This window comes from Gopherus flavomarginatus, chromosome 1, assembly GCF_025201925.1.
Source record: "Gopherus flavomarginatus isolate rGopFla2 chromosome 1, rGopFla2.mat.asm, whole genome shotgun sequence".
NCBI lineage: Eukaryota > Metazoa > Chordata > Testudines > Testudinidae > Gopherus > Gopherus flavomarginatus.
Window position 1 is genome coordinate 359,325,633 of NC_066617.1, and position 22,013 is coordinate 359,347,645.

The 22,013-nt window shown below is 45.3% G+C and overlaps 2 protein-coding genes across 7 annotated transcripts in view; one reads left to right on the forward strand and one right to left on the reverse strand.

Annotated features, from left to right (window-relative positions):
- The window catches only part of EMSY (EMSY transcriptional repressor, BRCA2 interacting), a 59,370-nt gene extending 54,915 nt beyond the window's left edge, over nt 1-4,455 (reverse strand). For all 6 annotated transcript variants that reach the window (XM_050930347.1, XM_050930339.1, XM_050930330.1 and 3 more), the window contains exons 1-2: nt 4,330-4,455; nt 1,778-1,886 (exon numbers count right to left, since the gene is read on the reverse strand). In XM_050930347.1, coding sequence (XP_050786304.1) covers nt 1,778-1,847 — 70 coding nt within the window. In that variant the 5' untranslated portion in view covers nt 1,848-1,886; nt 4,330-4,455. The remainder of the gene's footprint in view (nt 1-1,777; nt 1,887-4,329) is intronic.
- The window catches only part of LRRC32 (leucine rich repeat containing 32), a 360,881-nt gene that overhangs the window by 228,347 nt on the left and 110,521 nt on the right, over nt 1-22,013 (forward strand). The window lies entirely within an intron of this gene.

A 22,013-nucleotide genomic window follows, 5' to 3' on the forward strand; every position in this document is an offset into this window, starting at 1 on the left:
GAGTATCTGAGCCTTGCAGAGTGTTCCAATGGACAGAGCACTGGACTGGAAGTCAGGAAACATGGGCTACATATGCATTGCTCTACCACTGACCTGCTTTGTGCTACAGGGCAAGTCATTTCACCTCTCTGTGCTTCTATTTCCCCTCCCTTGTCTATCTTGTCTATTTAGACAAAGTTCTTTTGGATAGTATAAGCCTCTGTCTGTTTGTATACTTGCAATCTCAGTTAGGGCCTCTAGGTGCTATCACAGTACAAGTAATAAATTTTTAAATAAAAATAATGGTTCAGATTCTAAACTCAATCTGCTGTCTCTTAAAAACAGAACCCCCTCCCCCAGATAACCAAGCAAGATGAGAGAAAATAGTTTCAATCCCTGTCTCTCAGCTAATAATAAAGTTTTATAGCATAAGCTGGGGACCTCAAAGCACTTTACAAACATTAACCTTCATGCCTCTGATGCAAGGTATGTAGTACAGTACTTCACCTTTTTAATAGATGGGTAAAATAAAGCCCAGAGAGGTTAAGTGATTTGCCCAAGGTCACACAGGAAGTCAGAAGAAAATCTCAAATATCTAATCTCAACTCCCTCTACTGTGTTCAACCACTAGACTATGTTGCCTAAATGAACATCTGAAAAGAAAACTAAGATCTTTCTTCTTCCAGTACTAAAATGCTGTAAAAAGCTATTAAGTATAGCTGCCTTACTACAAGGGTAGGCAACCTATGGCATGCGTGCCGAAGGAGGCACGTGAGCTGATTTTCAATGGCACTCACACTGCCCGGGGCCTGGCCACCGGTCCAGGGGGCTCTGCATTTCAATTTAATTTTAAATAGAGCTTCTTAAACATTTTGAAACCTTATTTACTTTATATTCAATAATAGTTTAGTTATATATTTTAGACATAGAAAGAGACCTTCTAAAAAGGTTAAAATGTATGACTTGCATGCAAAACCTTTAATTAGAGTGAATAAATGAAGACTCGACACACCAATTCTGAAAGATTGCCGATCCCTGCCTTACTACAGATGCACGTTATTACGGATATAAAACCCAGAAATCTTCTTACTGATAGCCCTTTTCATTTGGACAAAGCATACAGAATTCAATGCATGGCTACAGCAATTCAGTAGGCTCCTAATGTTATGACCATTAAACTAATTGAGGAGATTGTTTTCACATCTCCCAGCCAATTCCTGTCCTCGTATAATTGAAGATTGGAAATATTGTATTGTGAGACATTTTCTTTCATTGAGAATCTGCATTACAGTAGTTTTACTGATGTAAATCAAACCACTGTGACAACTAAACAGTAGGGTAGCATTGCAAGATTCATTTTGACCTTCATATGTTTTCTCTATATAAAACCAAAAAAGCAGGTTGGAAATTAATCAGATATGCGAAGATAGCAAACTGAGGAGTTACTCTCTTTTGACAGAAATGTCTCCTATTACACATTAATGTGAAGGAAAACATCATAATTTGTAGTGTAGGTACCATCCAATTAAAATGATTCTATGAAATTAGGTGTATAACCAGTTCTATTCATTGAATCCATAAAGAGCATTCAAGACTACCAAGTACTATAAAAGCAAGTGCTGTGAAAACACTGACACCTACTGATCATTTTCTGTAACTTATAAGTTGATTGCAAACATATGAAAGTGTTTAATGAAGACTGTGGGCTGGTGATTCTTTAAACAGAGAAAGATACACAAAGTTCCAGCAGCCAGTGGGATAGGGGAAGCAGAGACCCACAAATTGCATCTCACTGTACCCAGTTTGCGAAGAATCCTCTTGCATTCATCCCTGCTGAGATCCAAAAGGGTTGGCCACACAACAGGCATTCTTTTTCTGTTTTTCTGCTCCCACAGAGCTCAACCTCCCTGAAACAGAATACAAATACTGTAAGTACAAGCCCATGCTCTACACCTCGCAATTTGATTAGTGCAACCTCTCCCTTCCTCCACTCTGCTCAGAACTTTACCAAGGTCATCTTTCTTTCCAGCCACGTATTCCCCTGCCTGAACCCCTGCAAAAGGCTTGTCGTTTCACTATAACAGAATCCTGCAACTTCACACCAGGCATTGACTTCCTATAGCCATTTCCTCAGACTAGGTCTACACTTGAAAATTACACTGGAATAGCTACATCAGCCAGAGGTGTGAATAAACCACGCCACTGACCACTGTAGCTATGCCAACATAACCTCCATGTAGACACAGCTATGTCAATGGAAGAGTGCTTCCACTGAGGGAGCTAATGTTCAGGGAAATGATGTTCCTACGTTGACAGAAAAACCTCTGCTGTCAGTGTAGGTTGTATCTACATTGTGGGGCTATGGCAGTATAGCTCTACCAGAGTAACTATGCTAGTATAGTCTCTTTAGTGTAGACACACCTGAAGGTCATCCTAGCCTCTCTCCCGAGAGCTGCCTATATCTTTCTCAGATCTTCCTTCATTCCATGCTCGCTCTTACATCTGGAACTCTCTCTGAAGTATAAGTCCCCTCCCTCTCCTCATGCACAGAGCATTTATTATAGGAAGTCTTCCAGCTAGCGACTATACAACCCATGGGGCTGTATTTGTCATTTGTCTGTTATGTTGCAGAGTGGCAAAAACACCATGAACATTTACTTATCCAGGCACAGTATCTAACTTGTCCAACCACATCTTGACAACGATGAAAACCACACTCATTAGAATGATTTTATCCACCCACTAAAAAAATTACTCGCCAGAGGCAAACAGGTTAATAAGACTTAAGCAAGACTGTGACAATACTTGTAGTGCACTTGGCCCGTTAGACTGAAGCACCACAGTGCAGTGATTACGGTTCTGTGTTTAGCAACAAGAACAAAAACAAAGCACAGATCACATCCTACACGTTGCACGAGATGATCTTGCAGAGCACGCACAGGAAACTGTGACAGCCAGACCAGGATGCACCTACCCCCACTCCAAAATTCATTGTGCCTATTATCACTATCCTATAAGTGTTGGCTTTAGTGAAAACAAATGATCCCATAAACAAACAACAAGACATGATGGTCAAGAGGTGGGTAGGAGCTTAGTTACCCCCAGTAGACCCCCACCCCCTCAAGATGGAGGAAGTGAAATGCCGCCTCTGACCTCCATACACTGGTGGAAGGAACAGGAATAGCTCCTTCTACCCCCAGCTGACAGAGCTGCTGCCGCTTTCCTCAGCCCAAGGTGCGGACCGGCTGATTGGGGGAGGGGTGGAACACACAGCACCCTCAGGCAAGGGGATGGCGGGGGGAGATACACTATCGCTCCCCTTCTCTCAGCTGGGCTGGGGGCTTCATGTGTGTGGGAGAGCTTAGCTCACTCCTCCCTCACACCAGAGATGAGTGCTATGGGGGGGGACACAGCTCCCTCCTCCCTCAGCCAGGGGAGCTGTGGGGGGGTGAAGGGGGCACGGCTCCCTCCTCCCTCAGCCAGGGGGGCTGTGGGGGGGGTGAAGGGGGCACGGCTCCCTCCTCCCTCAGCCAGGGGGACTGTGGGGGGGTGAAGGGGGCACAGCTCCCTCCTCCCTCAGCCAGGGGGTGCTGTGGGGGGGGTGAAGGGGGCACAGCTCCCTCCTCCCTCAGCCGGGCGGGGTTGTGGGGGGGCACAGCTCCCTCCTCTCTCAGCTGGGCAGGGTTGTGGGGGGGCACAGCTCCCTCCTCCCTCAGCCGGGGCGGTTGTGGGGGGGTGGTGAAGGGGGAACATCTCCCTCCTCCCTCAGCCGGGCGGGGTTGTGGGGGGGCACAGCTCCCTCCTCCCTCAGCCGGGGCGGTTGTGGGGGGGTGGTGAAGGGGGCACAGCTCCCTCCTCCCTCAGCCGGGCGGGGTTGTGGGGGGGCACAGCTCCCTCCTCTCTCAGCTGGGCAGGGTTGTAGGGGGGCACAGCTCCCTCCTCCCTCAGCCGGGGCGGTTGTGGGGGGGTGGTGAAGGGGGCACAGCTCCCTCTTCCCTCAGCCGGAGGGGGTTGTGGGGGGGGGCACAGCTCCCTCCTCCCTCAGCTGGGGGGCTGAAGGGGGGCACAGCTCCCTCCTCCCTCAGCCGGGGGGGTTGTGCGGGGGAGGGGGAGGGCACAGTTCTCCCCTCCCCCAGGCAGGGGGCCGGACGGACGCCTCTCGCTCAGCCCGGGAAAGGGCAGGCTCATCCCGGTGAGAGGACGCTCCGCTCTCCGCCTGCCGGGCGGGGGAGAAGCCGGAGCCGCTCACTCCTGCGCCTTTCACTGACGTGGACAGGGCACCAAATAAGCCCGCGGAGAGGAGAGTCGCGCTCCCGCTCCCGGTCCCGGTCCCGGGCGGAGGGAACCCACCTGCCCGGCCGTTCCGGGAACATCTAAAGGCTCCTCAGCGGCAGAGCCCGGGTAGCTTCGGGTTTGTTTAGTGGCGGCGGCGGCAGGCAGCGTCGTCCAGCCAAGATGGCGGCAAACCAGCAGCCCGCATGCGCGGCCGCGCGGGGCAGTGTGGGAATTGTAGTTTCCGCTCACCGGCGCCCTGTCCACGGCCCGCTTCAGACGTCACGACGTACATCCGGCCGTTGCGCGAGACAAGGGGCGGGTCTGGCAATCAAACCAACGCTTCCAAGATGGCGGCCGAGGGCGACGCGCGGGGCCCGCCTGGGAGGTGTAGTTCCTTTGTGTTTGACAACGGAGCGAAGAGAGGAGCCTTCCGCCACGCCCACAGACGTGGAACTCACTACGGAGGGCGAGAGGGGTAGACATGGCGTTCGCGTTTTGCGGCTCTGCTCAGACCAGAGCGAGTTGCAACGTATTTTACCTGCACCCAGCGCGCTTGTCAGGGGGCTCCAGCTGGCACCCAAGGGTGAAGCACACTCAAGTGCTGGCCAGAGCCCTCTGCATAACTGAGAGAGGGGCTGCGTTCCTGGGGGATAGGGTGACCAGATGTCCCGATTTTATAGGGACATCCCGATTTTGGGGTCTTTCTCTTATATAGACTCTTACTACCCCTCAGCCCCGTCCCGATTTTTCACACTTGCTGTCTGGTCACCCTATGGGGGGACACTGAAAGGCTGTCCAATTGGATTGGATTGGGGGATACATGCATTGCAGTGTTGCCAACTGTTAGTTCTGTCCCAAGTCGTGTGATATTTGTGTGCCTTAAACACTCAGCTCCTGGAGTCATGATGAGTCTCCACTTTCATTTTTTTTTAAGTCCTCATTGCTAAAGAGAAAAACTCCACCACCAGAAACAAATAAAGAGAACGCTGAATTTATTGTTTAAAATCTCAAGATTTTGAAGTCAGTCTCATGATTTTGGATGGGCCTGACTTGTGGGTTTTGAAACTTTGGGGCTCGCAATACCACTTTGGTCATATGGGTTTTCCTTTATCTCCGTGTTTATAGGTTTTAGGTTCATGGGAAATTTTGGGTACTTCTCACAACTTTACACTATTTATGATAAAATGTGTGTTCTGTGAACATTGAATCACCCTCAGTTGTGTAAGTGGTATGGGCAAAAAGTCTGCACATACCCCTTTCCTATGCAAACAATAAGAAGACAATTTCTTTCCCTTCCCCTCCCCCTCAAAAAACAGATCCAGATGTGTTCCATTCTGTGGTCCCCATGTGCCTATTAGCTGTGAGTACAGTGACCATATAATCCCAAAAGCCAGGAATGTTTTCAGACACTCATCCCAGATATGGAGTGACTCAGGCCTTAGCTAGGGGCTATGCCTACTGTGTGGAGATGCGGAGGCAAACCAATACAATGGAGATAATTTAAAACTTTATAAAGGAAAAACACAGAAATTAGACAGGAACAATAATATACATAATAGAATAATATAAAATAAAATACTTGCTTAGGAAAATAAACTATAAATTACCATCATTATAAAAGAAGTTTTTTCTAAAACATTCTGAGTCATCCTGTCACAGTATAATTCCCCACTCTGAACCTTAGCGTCCAAAAGATGGGGTACCAGCATGAATTCCTCTAAGCACAGTTACCAGCTTAGAACCTGTAGTGCTGCCACCAAACAGGAATTACAGTGCCTGGTACACTCTGGTCCCCCCAAAACCTTGCCCGGGGACCCCCAAGACCCAGACCCTCTGGATCTTAACACAAGGAAAGTAAACCCTTTCCCTCACCGTTGCCTCTCCCAGGCTTCCCCTCCCTGGGTTACCCTGGAAGCTCACTGTGATTCAAACTCCTTGAATCTTTAAACAGAGAGGAATATTTACCTCCCCTCCTCCTTCTCTCTCTCCCTCCCAGACTCTCCCTGAGAGAGAAAGTAATCCTAACACAGAGAGAAATTAACCTCTCTCTCCCCCTTCCCTCCTTTCTCCCCACCAAGTCCCTGGTGAATCCAGACCCAGTCCCCTGGGGTCTCACCAGAATAAAAAAAAAAAAATCACATTCTTAAACAAGAAAAGCTTTTAATTAAAGAAAGAACAAAGGTAAAAATTATCTTTGTAAATTTAAGATGGAGTAGGTACAGGGTCTTTCAGCTATAGACACTGGGAATACCCTCCCAGCCTAAGTATACAAGTACCAAATTAAAATCCTTTCAGCAAAATACAAACTTGAACTCCTCCCAGTCAAATACACATTTGAACTCCTTCCAACCAAATACACATTTGCAAATAAAGAAAACAACCATAAGCCTAACTCGCTTTATCTATCTAGTACTCACTATTCTGAACTTATAGGAGCCTGTATCAGAGAAATTGGAGAGAAACCTGGTTGCACGTCTGATCCCTCTGAGCCCCCAGAGTGAACAACAACCAAAAACTAACAGCACACACAAAGTTCCCTCTCTCAAGATTTGAAAGTATCCTGTCCCCTGATTGGTCCCTCTGGTCAGGTGACAGCCAGGCTTACTGCTCTTGTTAACCCTTTACAGGCAAAAGAGACATGAAGTACTTCTGTTCTATTAACTCTTAACTATCCATTTATGATACACCCCAAAGGAATCAACTCCTCCTCACCCTGGCTACAAGGTTCGACTTCACCCCCGCTGTCCTGCTTCCACCTCTGTCTGGCTTATGATACTCCTTTGCTTTGACCCTGTGATGACCAGACCTTTATCGAACAGGTCCACCTGTGAACTATAGCCCTTGACCTGGAGGGCCACACCCATTCTCCAAGCACCTAAACTGTATTTCCCTTTGTCAGCATCCCAGCAGTCAACCTGACTGGTCATAGGCTCTGTGCTGCTTGCACATGGCCTTTCATGGTCCATCATCCTTTAATGCAATTCCTCCGGCCAAGCCCCTTTTCACCCCAGCACAGTCTCATTTCATCTTCTTCTCTAACCAGTTTCCAACTACCCCCTCCTTGGGGCAGATTCCAAGCTCCTCTTGTTGGCTATTTCTTTCCCCAAAACAGTATTCCAGGCTGCTGCACCATAGCTGCAGCAGGTGCGAATGCCAAAGCCAGAGTTACTACACTTATTTTAAAAATAACTTTTTCTTGGCTTTGTAACTTCCTACAGGCTAGCCACATGGAGGAGCAGTTGCAGGGTCACTTGATATGCTTCACAATACTGCCAGGAAAGATACTCAGGTGGAATGGCCAGAAGAAAAACATTATCTACAGAAAAATGTTACAGAGAAAAAAGAAGTAAATCATATTAGAAAAGAAAAAGTCTCCAGAAGGCAGGGCCACCCAGAGGGCAGGCAAGTGGGGCAATTTGCCCCGGGCCCCGCAGGGGCCTCCACGAGAGTTTTTTGGGGCCCCTGGAGCGGGATCCTTCATTCGCTCCGGGGGCCCCAGAAAACTCTCGCAGGGCCCGGGCCCCCGGATCTTCTTCCGCTCCGGGTCGTCATCAGCAATTCAGCGGCAGGGGGTCTTTCCACTCCGGGGTGGAAGGACCCCCTGCCGCCGAAGTACCGCCGAAGACCCTGCACTTTGGCAGCGGGTCCCGATTTGGCGGTAATTTGGCGGCGGGGGACCCCCACCGCAGGTCTTCGGGGCACTTCGGCGGTGGGTCCCGGAGCAGAAGGACTCCCCACCACCGAATTACCGCCAAAGTGGGGGCCCCCCACCACCGAAGAATCCAGGCCCCTTGAATCCTTTGGGTGGCCCTGCCAGAAGGGGCAACTGTAGCTCAGTTTGTACTTGCATTTTATAGCAAGAAAGAAAAAAAATCTCATTTCATATTTGGCTTCCAGAGTGTAAGAAACAATTGGAAATTTTCTGAGGTGAAGACAAGTTGGAGAATGTGCTCTGATTTGATACATCTATTTCCAGTTCAGTTAGTGTTATTATTTTCACCTCAAGGTAGCAGAGACACTTGGATCTCACCTATGGGATCCAATATTCCATAGTGGATCACAAGCTAAATATAAGTCAACAGTATAATGCTATTGCAAAAAAAAAAAAGCAAATATTATTCTGGGATGTATTAGCAGGAGTGCTATAAGCAAGATTCAAGAAGTATTTCTTCCGCTCTATTCTGAGCTGATTAGGCCTCAGCTGGAGTATTGTGACCAGTTCTGAGCACCACATTTCAGGAAAAATGTGGACAAATTGGAGAAAATCCAGAGAAGAGCAAGAAAAATGATCAAAGGTTTAGAAAACATGACCTATGAAGGAAAATTGAAAAAGTGGGTTTGTTTAGTCTGGAGAAGAGAAGACTGAGGGGGCATATGATAATAGTTTTCAAGTACATAAAAGGTTGTTACAAGGAGGAGGGAGAAAAATTGTTCTCTTTAACCTCCGAGGATAGGATAAGAAGCAACGGGCTTAAATTGCAGCAAAGGTTATTTAGGTTGGATATTAGGGAAAACTTGTCAGGGTAGTTAAGCATTGGAATAAATTAGCTAGGGAGTTTATGGAATCTCCGCCATTGGAGATTTTTAAGAACAGGCTAGACAAACAACTGTCAGGGATGGTCTAGATAATACTTAGTCCTGCCTTGAGTGCAGGAAACTGTACTAGAAGACCTGTTGAGGTCCTTCCCGTCTTATGATAATATGATTATTGAATATCAGATCCTCACCTGCAATTTCATATCGTTCTCTCCAAGTTTATGAACCTCTTGGATTCTAAAAAACAATCATTTTGGACAACAAAATGCTGTAGATCTAACAGAAGACTTTGCCTTTCTGTTTCTTGTTAATGACCACTTCTCAAGAGCCAAAGTGAAGGCAAGTAGAGCCACCTGTATGCATTATCTGAAAGAAGAATTTGGCTTTAAATGTTGCACAAATTCAGTTAGATTCAGCAAAACTAGTGCAGGGAGGTATAAATTGCACTTTCCTTTGCCAACACTATCCTTCCCTGGCAAACTTTGGGCCAGATGTTGCCAATCCTCATTTGTGTTGTCAGTGAGACAATGTGGTAAGATGAGGCCCAAAACCTCCTATGAAGAATATGGTGGAGAACAATCTTTTGTGGTTCATTCAATGACAGCAAGGATTTTCCATAATGCATTTGTGTAAAAAGAATGTATTTGGCACTTTCTCCCCAAAAATTGTTTTATAAAAAAGAAAGATACTGAAATATGTTCTGTCTGAAGCTACAGCTGCTGTCTTTCTGCTGATAGTGTAAGATGATGTCCAAGAACGTAATGCAGCTGCAAAAAGGGATAAAATCATGGGGTATATTAACAGGAGCGTTGTATGTAAGACACAGGAGGAAATTCTCCCACTCTACTCAGTGCTAGTGAGGCCTCCACTGGTGCAATGTCCAATTCTGGGCACCATACTTTAGGAAAGATGTGGACAAACTGAAGAGAGTCCAGATGACAGCAACAAAACACGATAAAGCATCTAGAAAACCAGACCTCTGAAGAATGGCTATAAAAAACTGGGAATGTTTAATCTTAAGAAAAGGAGACTGAAGGGAGGACCTGTTAAGTCTTCAAATATGTTAAGCACCGGTATAAAGAGGATGGTGATCAATTGTTCTCTATGTCCATGGAAGGTAGAACAAGGAGTAATGGGTTTAATCTGCAGCATGGAAGATCTAGATTAGATATTAGGAAAAACTTTCCAACTATAAGGGTAGTTAAACTCTGGAATAGTCTCCCAAGGGAGGCTGGAGAATCCCCATCACTGCAGAACAGGTTGGATAAACACCTGTCAGGGATGCTCTAGGTTTACTTGGTTCTACCTCAGCACAGAGGGCAAGGCTTGATGACCTCTTGAGGTCCCTTCCAGCACTATATTTCTATGACTCTATCTATGCAACTAGTTTGGAAGTTTAACTCTCCTCTCCCACATTTATATATGCCATATCCTTTTGCTTTTGTGATCTCACCAGAATCATGGTCAACTAACAGATGTCAGGGTCTGTTGATTTTTGTCCAGGGGCGGCTCTAGCCATTTCGCCAACCCAAGCATGGCAGCACGCCGCGGGAGCGCTCTGCCGGTCACCGGTCCCACGGCTCCAGTGGACCTCTTGCAGATGTGCCTGCGGAGGGTCCGCTGGTCCTGCAGCTCCGGTGGACCTCCCGCAGGCGTGCCTGCGGATGGTCCACCGGAGCCGCGGGACCAGCGGACCCTCCGCAGGCACACCTGCGGGAGGTCCACCGGAGCCGCCTGCCGCCCTCCCGGCGACCGGCAGAGTGCCCCCCGCGGCATGCCGCCCCAAGCATGCACTTGGCAGCTGGGGCCTGGAGCCGCCCCTGTTTTTGTCTGCCACTACACATTTGAGCACATCTTAAAAGGGATACCGTTCTGGAGGTGCACTCCTTTGCAGTTTAACTTGCTCCCCTTTTTCTCCTTATGCCCTGATGAGAATTTCTCCCTTTTATGTGTCAGGAGATAAATAATAATTAGCAATAAAGCTACTAAAAGCTTTCTTATGATTTCTGATTTCCTCTTGCAAATACGCGTTGCATTTTAATAGCAGGAAACCTGCATAATTTATTGTACTTAAACAGTATAATTTTAAAAAAAACCAACTAGGCTAGATTTCACTCAAAGATATGAAGGACAGCCAGATCATTTCCCATAAAGTGCATTTAAAGTATTATCTTGCAACCATTAGTAAGTGGTAGAGAAATCTTGAAAGTGAAATAATGCTGACCTTAGACATGTTAGAAAACTCAAGAATGGTAACATAATTAAGAATTACACACACACAATTTCATTAATAAAAGGTTTTTAAAAAGGATAAAGAGATAGTGTCATATGTACAGTGACATGACCGAAACAGTCCCTACTAAACATAAATGGATGGTGGATACATCTGTAAAAGCTTTTTTGAACAACATCATATTTTGAGTAAGTCTTATAATGTTAATTGTTAAAATAGAAGAGCAATAATACTAAAAGTACATAAAGGGTTTATAAAGTTATTTTCCTCATATATTATACAGCATACATATACTATAAATGCCTCATTACTAGAAACAAATATCTTTAATGGGCTATGTACATTCTGCACTCTCCCTCTTTTCAAGAAATTCACATCTGAAAGCCATCATACTAATAAATAGTACAATTTGGCCCAAGCCTGTTACAAAAGATATTTTCATATTTTTTCCAAGTTGTGGTGAAAAGAAATGTTTCTGATCATCTTGACAGGTTTTGAAAACAATCGGGACTTTAAAAATTGACCTACCTTTCCATTTAATAGAAAGAGATGCATTAAAAATAACTACATCTTGATGAGTGTTCCAATCCTGAAAATATGCATATGTTTAACTTTATGCACATGAATAGTTTGTTTGATTTCAGTGGGACTCCTCATACCTAAAGTTAAGCTTGTGCATAAAAAGTGTTGGCATGATCAGAGCCTTAGTTTTCACTTAGGGTCTGTTCCTGCACCACTAAAATCAATGGGAGCTTTGCCTTGACTTGAATGGTTGCAGGACCAGAGCCTTAGCTTACGTCTACACTGCACATGTGTCATAAACAGATAGCTAAGGGTTAATGTCTCTTTCACCTGGAAAGGAGTAACCTGAAACACCTGACCAGAGGACCAATCAGGAAACAAGACTTTTTTCAAATCTGGGTGGAGGGAAGTTTGTGTCTGAGTCTTTTGTGTTCTGTCTGTCCCTCTTGGCTATGGGAAGGATTTTTCTATCTCCTGCTTTCTAATCTTCTGTTTCAAAGTTGTAAGTACAAAGATAGGTTTGGGTTTTTTTTGTATTTACATGTGTGTAGTTGCTGGAGTGCTTTGAATTGTATTCTTTTTGAATAAGGCTGTTTATTTAATATTCTTTTAAGCAATTGACCCTGTATTTGTCACCTTAATACAGAGAGATCATTTTTATGTATTTTTCTTTCTTTTTACATAAAGCTTTCTTTTTAAGACCTGTTGGAGTTTTTCTTTAGTGGGGAACTCCAGGGAATTGAGTCTGTAGCTCACCAGGGAATTAGTGGGAGGAAGAAGTCAGGGGGAAATCTGTGTGTGTTAGATTTACTAGCCTGACTTTGCATACCCTCTGGGTGAAGAGGGAAGTGCTTGTGTTTCCAGGACTGGAAATAGGAGAGGGTGGAGTCCCTCTGTTTAGATTCACGGAGCTTGCTTCTGTGTATCTCTCCAGGAACCCAGGGAGGGAACACCTGGAGGGGGGAAAGGAAATGTTTTATTCTCCTTTATTGTGAGACTCAAGGAATTTGGGTCTTGGGGTCCCCAGGGAAGGTTTTTGGGGGGACCAGAGTGCCCCAAAACACTCTAACTTCTTGGGTGGTGGCAGCTTTACCAGGTCCAAGCTGGTAACTAAGCTTGGAGGTTTTCATGCTAACACCCATATTTTGGACGCTAAGGTCCAAATCTGGGAATATGTTATGACAACATGTCTTTCGGTGGGGCATGTACTTGGGTAGCGCCCCGGCATGGGTTTAAGTAGCAATCTATATGGTGAGGCACGGTTTACTACAGACAGGCCTAATGGGTATAAGTATATATGCAAGCACATACCCTGCTCGGCTTTCTTCTCACCTAAGCAATGCCTTCCCGTCTGTAGTGCTCTTTTAACTGTGGAGTGTCCTAGTGTCTCCCAGCTGATGGAACCTTTCCCTGCTGCAGCAAAAGGTTCCATCAGCTGGGAGATAGCTGGACACTCCATGGCTCTGGCAGCTGGGAAAGGCTCCACCAGCTCCCTGCTGCTGCAGGCCTCCCTGCTGTAGATAAGGACTGAGGCAATAGGGAAAGGCTCAGAGTTTCCCCTTCCCAGAGCCTTTCACTGACACTTGCAGCTACACGCAGTACCAGTCCATGCAGTCTTGACACAGCTTGATTTTCACTGTGACATACCCTCTGAGCTGCCAAAAGTGTCATGTAGCGTAGATGTAGCCTTAAAAGTAAATGCTACTGTTAATTACTTTAGTTCTCATCCACAAAAGTATTTGGTGCCTAAAGCCCAGACTTAGGTGCCAGTCTTGGGTTTAGATGCCTAAGATCCAAGTTTTAGCCTTCACTGTGATCCCCAAAACTCCCGCTGAATGCTGTAGGTGCCTAAACTCACTCAGCGTCCAAGTTTTCAGGGTAAAACCTTCTGCCTCTGGGCATTTGCTCTGAAGCATCACTCTAGGTATCCAAACGCCTATCTCCCACCTGAGCCCCAGAACGATCCATGAACTAAAGGAAGATAGGTATTTGCTGCCTATCTCATGTGCAGGCAGGACTGGTGCAAGGAATTTTCGTGCCCTAGGCGAAACGTCCACCTTGCACCCCCCACCCCACGGCAGCTAACTCAGCCCCCCACCTGTGGAGCCCCCCTCGCAGCAGCTACCCCCACACCGCGACAGCTAACCCCTCTGCCCCCCATCCCCCTATGACAACTAACCCTGCCTGGGAAGACTTCCCCTCACCCCCCGGCAGCTAACCCTGCCTGGGGAAACCTCCTTCAGAAACTAAGCCTGCCTGAGTAGGCTGCCCCAGCTCACCTCGGCTCCGCTTCCTCCACTGAGCACATGGGCGCTGCTCTAATTCTCCTCCCTGCCCAGGCTTGCAGTGCTGATTGGAGGAGACTTAGAGCTGGGTTGTGTGCTCAGTGGAGGAGGCAGAGCGGAGGTGAGCTGGGTCAGGGAACGGTTCCCCTGTGCGCCCCCCCTCGTTATTGTGGGCAACCCTCTCCGAGCCCCCCCCACCCAGCTCACCTCCACCTCCTCGCCTGAGGGGGTTTTTAGGCACCCCCAACCACTAGGCACCCTAGGCGGCCACCTAGTTTGCCTGAATGCTTGCACCGGCCCTGTGTGCAGGGCCCAAACAGTTAGGCATGCTCAGAGCCTGCTACTGGATAAGGTTCCATTCAAAATCCAGCTGGAGGAGGAGAAGGAGGAAGATGTTTGTGTCCACCTTATAAGTTTGAGCCCAGTGACTAGCATATTCACCTAGGATAAAAATGACCATATTGGATCAGACCAATAGTCCATCTAACCCAGTAGCCTGTCTTCCAAGAGCAGCCAGTGCCAGATGCTTCAGAGGAACGAACAGAACTGGGAAATTTTGACTGATCAATCCTGTAATCCAGTCCCAGTTTCTCACAGTTGAAGGTTTCGGGACACCAAGAGCATAGGTTGCGTCCCTGACCATCTTGGCTAATAGCCATTGATGGACCTATCCTCCATGAACTTATCTCAATCTTTTATCTATACTTTAGGCCTTCATAGTGTCCCCAAGCAACAAGTTCCAGAGGTTGACTGTGCGTTGTGTGTGAATTACTTCCTTACGATTGTTTTAAACCTGCTGCCTATTAATTTCATCAGGCGACCCTACTTGTGTTTTGTGAAAGGGTAAATAACGCATCCTTATTCACTTTTTCCATATCATTCACGATTTTATAAATCTCTTACATCCCACATAAGTTGTCACTTTTCTAAGCGGCACAGTCTATCTTTTCAATCTTGTCTCATATGGAAGTTATTCCATACTCCTAATCATTTTTGTTGCCTTTCTCTGTACCTTTGCTGATTCTAATCTATCTTTTTTTTTAAAACAGGGCAACCAAAACTGCTGTAAAGATCCAGGGACTAGAACCCAGGTCTACAGAGCCTGGAACAGCTAATGGTCCCATAGTGCCACCAGAAGGCAATACAAAGCTCCCTCCAGGAAGCTCTGTAGAAAGCAGGCCCCACAGGCAGTCTCTCCCAAGAAAACCAGAGTGACAGTGCTTTGCAGCCCTCTGATTGGCCAGGCGCCCTATTTAATCTTGGAGAGTTGTCCCAGGAACTTGTTTGGACAACCCCACGCATTTCAGGCCTGTAGTAACTCCAGACTATACCATGCCTCATGATCTCCAGTCTCTGATCCCAACCTAATTCTTGCCTCCTAAATCCAGGGTGATACTATCCCTGACTCTGACTCTAATTCTTGCTGATTGAACTCAGTTCCAGAGATTCCTCTGATTCCCAGGTCTGGGGTCCTAGGCTGGGGAGCTGGGGGTATTTTGGCTGTAGCCTCACTATTGTGGGTTCATGAGTGGCTGGCCAGAGCATTCATGAACACAGCTGGGTGTGATCCCTGCCTGTGGATGTTGGTGTGAGTGCAAACTTGCAGGGCTTTGCAGCTTGTCACAGTGCAAGAGGGAACCCAGATTGGTGAAAAAGGGCTCAGCTGTACCTCAGTTCCTGGGCGGGGGGGAACCCATCACCACCACCACCATCCTCATGCACAAGCTTGTTGCCCCGTCAAAGAAAGCTATTAGGTTGGTTTAACATAAGTTGTTCTTGATGTACCCATGCTGTTATTTATCACCTTATTATCTTGTTTCCAAATTGATTGCTTAATTATTTGCTTTATTATCTTTCCAGCTATTGAAGTTAAGATGATTGGTCCGTAATTCCCCAGGTTGTCCTTATTCCCCTTTTCAGTGATTGGAAGAAGGCAAATATAATCCCAGTGCTCTGGAATCTCTTCCATGACTTTTTGAAGATAATCACTAATGGCTCAGATATCTCCTCAGTCAGCAACTTGTGTATTCTAGGAGGTATTTTATCAGGCCCTGGTGACTTGAAGACATTTAACTTGTCTAAGTAATTTTTAACTTGTTCTTTCTCTGTTTTAGCCTCTGATCCTACCTCATTTTCACTGGCATTCACTACATTAGACATTCAATTGCTATTAACCTTTTTGGTGAAAACTGAAACACAAACATCATTTAGCACTTTTGCCATTTCCACATTGAGTAATGGGCCTACCCTGCCCATGGTCTTCCTCTTGCTTCTAATGCATTATCTAAAAGTTGTAGCTGTTTTCTTATTACTCTTTTTCTAATTTAATCTCATTTTGTGCCTTGGCCTGTAATTTTTTTCCTACATACTTGTTTGTTTGTTTTCATTCTTTGTAATTTGACCTAGTTTCCACTTTTTGTATTTTTTTTGACAATTTTGTGCAGAGCAAGGCAGTTGCCTACTTCCTGCAAAAAGGAGTTTAGATGCAGAAACTGCTGACTCAGGAGACAGGCTCCCATTCATGGATCACTTAGCAGAGATAGGCACTTCCCTGCATCCCCGAATTAGGTGCCTTGCTTCAGGAGAGGGGTAAGGCTCAGCACACTGTCCTCTCATTGGCAGTCCCATTGGTTAGTTTAGGCAGCTCCCCACCTACATGCTGACTTTTGTGAATTGCATTGTAGCGCGCCTGCCTTTCCCTCTTCACTGTACAGAGAACCTAGCACCTAACTCAGGCTTTGTGGGTTGCAGTTTTGTTCCTTTCTAAGTGCCTAAAAGTTAGGTGCAGTGGCACCGGTCATTGCAATGCTTACATCCCATTGGATATAGGCCTTTGAAAGTTCCTTGTAAACATCTGTTTTTACATGTCCACGTGTACTGAAAAGTACTTACATCAAACAAGGACAATGTCATTCAGAATTGGCCTAAAGGGAAATACACATGTTCTTAATTTTCAGCAAAAATATATCTACCCAGTTTGAGTTATTTTGAGGGGAGTGGTTTAAAGGCTTTTTTTGAATCTCTACCTGGTAGTTAAAAGTGATAGAACTTCACAAGATTAAAGCTTCGGGATGGTTACTCCTCACTGAAACCTAAATTCAATTCCTGGACTGTGTCCAAGCTTAGCTTTGTAGCTCAGAATGTACAGTAGGAAGCAAAGGTGGCTTTTGCCCCCACAAGTCTGGGCTTCTCTCTGCCAATGATCACTCGACTGTAAGAATGTCAGTCATGCACTGGCAAGGAGGACTGGCACAAGAACCATTATAGCAGCTTTGCATCACCTGGAAATTGTCCCATGGGTGGGGAATACAGAACCACCCGATTCACAGTTTTTCTGGCTACTTTGTGCCATGAGTGCAGTACAAACTAGCTGGAGCAGAGCCAAGGTTACGGTCTCTAGCATTTGAGCCAATTTGTAAAACTACTATTAAATTATAACTAAACCATTGCTAACAAAAAAAAGGTGTTGCATATACCCAGTAAAGATTTTCAATAAAAGGTGGCTTTATAATACAGCTTTGGGACTATGAAATAAAATAAATGCATATCAATGTTATGACATAGGTGCAAGTTTGAGTTCCATAGATGCATGTCTTTTTTTAATGATTGTATGAGGGTGGAAGTACATAATGAGCTAAGTAGAGAGATTACAAGATTTAAATATTTTCACTTAACACAGTATAATTTAATCCAAAAACTTACATTAATATGACATTAAATCACATTTGTTAGAATTTTAAATACATTTAGATATCCACAAGTTATGATTTTCATAGTAACCTTAATCCACATTGCACATATGGGGAAAAATCTTGCAGATGCTAGTTGGTCAAAACTTTCATTGACTACACTATATACTGGGTCTGAGGGCTTGTCTTCACTACAGGGGTAAGTTGACATAAATTATGCTACTCCAGCTACACAAATAATGTAGCTGGAGTCGACATAGCTTAGATCGACTTACCCCAGAGTCATCACTGTGCTGTGCCGATGGGAGATGCTCTCCAGTGAACGTACCTTACTCTTCTCAGGGGTTGATGAGAGAGCGCTCTGCCATCGATTTAGCGGGTTTTCAGTAGACCCAATATATCAACTCCAGCTGCATCAACTGCAGCAGCGAAGATCTCTCCATAGTGAAGATCAGCCTTGATTCTCCACTGTCCTGAACTTTATGTAGTCATTTATACCTGTGCAATGTGAGTGCAAACTGGATGGAAAATGCTATCAATCATTTTATACACAATATGCATTCACTCTGAGCAAGTGTAAATAAATGCACCAGTTACGAGGCAGTACAGAATCAAATCCAATGGTCACTTGGTCATGCATAAAACATGGCTGCTGTTTTTTCCCCCTTAATTTCTTGGCAACATGATAGTTGATTTATAAGAGACGATAGCTAGCTAGATGATCCAGAAGACATCCCCCATCAAATTACAGCAGTTTTAAGAGTAAGTTTTGTGCATAAACAACAACTCTTGAGCACCCCATTAATTCACTTGTAGGCTCTAGCCTATTAAAATGGGATTTCTTTGCATTCATTATATTAAGATTTATTATGATTGAAAGTCTTCTGGATAGACTCTAGCATCATATACTATCATTATGCTGAAAGGTGCTACTGGATGCCATCAAATGAGTCTAAGCATAGACCACGCCTCAAACATTAGATTGACCTAGCTGTGTTGCTCAGGGCTATGAAAAATTTTGCAGAGTGCCACAGTTAGGTTGATCTAACCAAGACTGTAGATGCTAGATTGAAGGAAAAATTCTTCTGTTGACCTAGCTACCACCTCTCAGAGAGATGGATGAACTACATTGATGGAAAAAACCTCTTCCATGGATGTATGAAACATTAGCTGCAGCACCATGGCTGTGTTGCTGTCATGTAGACACAGCCTGAACCAAAGACTATCAAAGAGTTGTTAAAAATCAGTGTGTGTGCCAGGCACTCTTGAAGAGTGTGTTTTTTACAGTAAGACAATCTGTGTAGCTATTCTCATAGTTAAATTCTAGTGGAGACACGGCTCTACAATTTTTACCACAATGAAACTAAGCAAGGTCAAATCCAAATGTGGGGTATAGTGTTGATCTCTGCGAGCTACACTGCAGTAAAAACTGCCTGTGCCTTGGCTCCACTAGGATTTTACAGGGAAATAGCTAGTAGGTGTCAGTTATCTCTATAAAAAACTAAATTTTTTGGATGTGAAGACATCACTCCAGACTCTATGGAAGAAGCAACTCCACTAGAGACAGTTACAAATAATGAAGGGACTGTCAAGGCACAGGGCAAGTCAGAGTGGAGCTGTATGAAGCTGAGGACTTTCCCTGACAGCAAGCAGAGGGGCTAGGATATTGGTTTTGCAGCCTGTGTGTGCGCTACAGGCAAAAAGCCTGGAGAAGCAGTTGTGAGCAGGATCCTGAGAAGAAGCAGAGAGATAGCTTCTTGGACATCTAGCTTGCCAGTGTGATAGAAATGAAGATGTCTGAGCAAGAAAACTGCCTATTATTTATGTCTACTATGTTCATGGAAATGGAACTTTTTGATGTAATCTTATTTACAAAAATGAACACAAAGATTATAACCTGGCTCATATCGTTGATTTCCCCCCTCCTAACAGAAACAGCCCTGCAACGTCCCAGGTATTAGCTGTTTGGGCCAAAGGACAACACTATATTACACATTTTTAGTGTAAAACAACATAATGTATAACTGAAGCTCATTCTTATACCTATCCTACAATGGTACAGACAAGCAAGGCTAGATTTTACATAATAGTTTTACCTTTCCAAAATACCAGAAATCGAGTTTTGTGGGGATTTTTATTATGAGCCTGACTCTGTGAGCTCAACTCCTTCAAATCCCACTGCAGCCAATACTTGCAAGATCAGATCATATGTAATTAAGCATCTTATGCTTTCTGAAAACTGTACCTCTTAAAGTCAAAATTTACTTCCGTTTTCCTAATTTAGCTCCCTAACTTTCCCCTTTTTTTTCTCTCTCTCTCTCACACACACACAAAATACTCACGGGTGTGTCCCAGATCCCTTTTGTTATTTCATTGATTTACCCTCGCTATTGGAACTAAACACATATCACACTAGAAAATCCACAAGGGAAAGAGGTAGGGGAGGTAGTATAGTTAAGTTTTGGCCCTGATCTCAGATATCCATAGCAACATCTTATAAAAGTGTCTGTTACATGAACACAGTAGTTAATTTTGCAAGTTACATGGCAATGCATGACCCTTTGTCTCTGAAGCTAAGATCAAATTCTTAGGCAGCAGTAACAACAAAAGAATGTAAATCCTTCAGATAGTAATTTCCCTCAGTACAGCAAAGAACACAGCTGCATATTCTGAGTGAAGGGATTGGCAGGAAAGCAAGGCTGAAACAACTGTGATGAACTAAATAATTCCCATGGTCAGCACACTGTAAGAGGCACATGCTCTAAGGCAGGGGTTTTTGACCTTTTTCTTTCTGAGGCTCCCCCAACATGCTGTAAAAACTCCAGGGCCCACCTGTGCCACAACTGGTTTTCTGCATATAAAAGTCAGGGCCAGCGTTAGGGGGTAGCAAGCAGGGCAACTGCCTCGAGCCCAACACCATAGGGGCCCCTGTGAAGCTAAGTTGCTCAGACTTCCGCTTCAGCCATGGATGGTGGGGCTCAGGGCCCTGGATTTCATTCTCATGTGGTGGGGCTTCTACTTTCTGCCCTGGGCCCAAGCAAGACTAACACTGGTCCTGCTTTGCAGACCCCCTGAAATCTGCTTGCAGCCCCTGGTTGAGAACCACTGCTCTAAGGAATATGATTTAGAGGGCAGTAGGCCCAGATCTTCAAAAGTACTTAGGCTCTTAACTTCCATCAGATCCCATAAGCTCCTAAATATCTTTAAGGATCTGGGCCTAGAAGTCAACGCTTCTTCGTAAGGAATGTTACTATGAAGAAACAACTTTTTGATCCACTCACACTTTGGCTTTTTGGTTGTTTATTGGAAACCAGTCTAAAGGAAGCTTAATTAATTCTTTATTTCTAGAGAAAAACACACACTTTAAAATGCCTCAAACAATTAAGCTTTTCTCATACTTCTTGGAAGATTCTTCCACAGACTAAACGATTTTCAAGTCCAGACATTTGTCCGGTATTCAGTCTAAATATCTCTTCTTAACTTCAGTTCATTACACCTACAGCACCCTGAACAAGCCATGTCCTTCATTGGAATTTACACCTGTCAAATGCTATGATCACCATGCAGAGGTGACTATAAGCTCCCAGTTCAATGGGTGCATGGCACTGCCCCCTCCTTGCCCCAGCAATGGGGCACCAACCACCTGCAGCAGCACTTTCCCTCTTGGCACCGCAACCCTGATCCCAGCATCATGCTGAAAGGAGGCCTGGGGGAGGAAGGGCTGCAGATTGAGCCTTCACCACACTTTTCCCACAGCGGCGGAGCTTGTCTGGCTGGGCCTGGCACTCCCCACTCCAGGCATGGGGACTCTGATGGAGGATTGGCTGGGCCAAACCTGAGTGGTGCTGCGACTGCAGGAAGCAGGCTGCAATGCCCAGAGCAGGGAGTCAAGCCCAGCCCGACTGGACAAGAGCCACTGCTGCAGGGTTTGCTCTCCAGCATCTCCTTTGGCCCAGGGCTCCCCTCCACACTCGATTTGGGACTGTGGTGTAAATGGTACCACTGTGGTTGATCAGTGCCCCCAGAGCTGGGCCCAGACCCATGGGGCAGGAGTTGCCACTGCAGGATTTCCATGGGCGCCATTGCATGTTAGCATCCTAACAGAGCTAAAGCCGCCTGTTACCATGTCTATTGACTTCAGATCATTATTTAGCTAAGCTACACATACCATCTCATCCTTCCCCATAATCAAATCTTCGCTGTTGTCTTTGTTGTTACTTTTCTCTAAACTCTCTCCATTTTTTTCTGATAAGAAGCCCATATCTGAAATCTGTATTACATGTCTCAAGAATAACAGAGGGATTTACCTCTTTGCTGTGTGATGTAATGCCTCTATTTATTAAGTTCAAAATTAAACAGCTGTTTGTGCACACTGTATTGCATTGCCAACTCAGGTATTAGGCACTGTTAGGGTTACTTGATCTCTTAGAAGTAGTCAGTTGATGTATGCAACTACCCATCAAAGCTCAACCCTCAGTATTTTGCAGTTCAAGG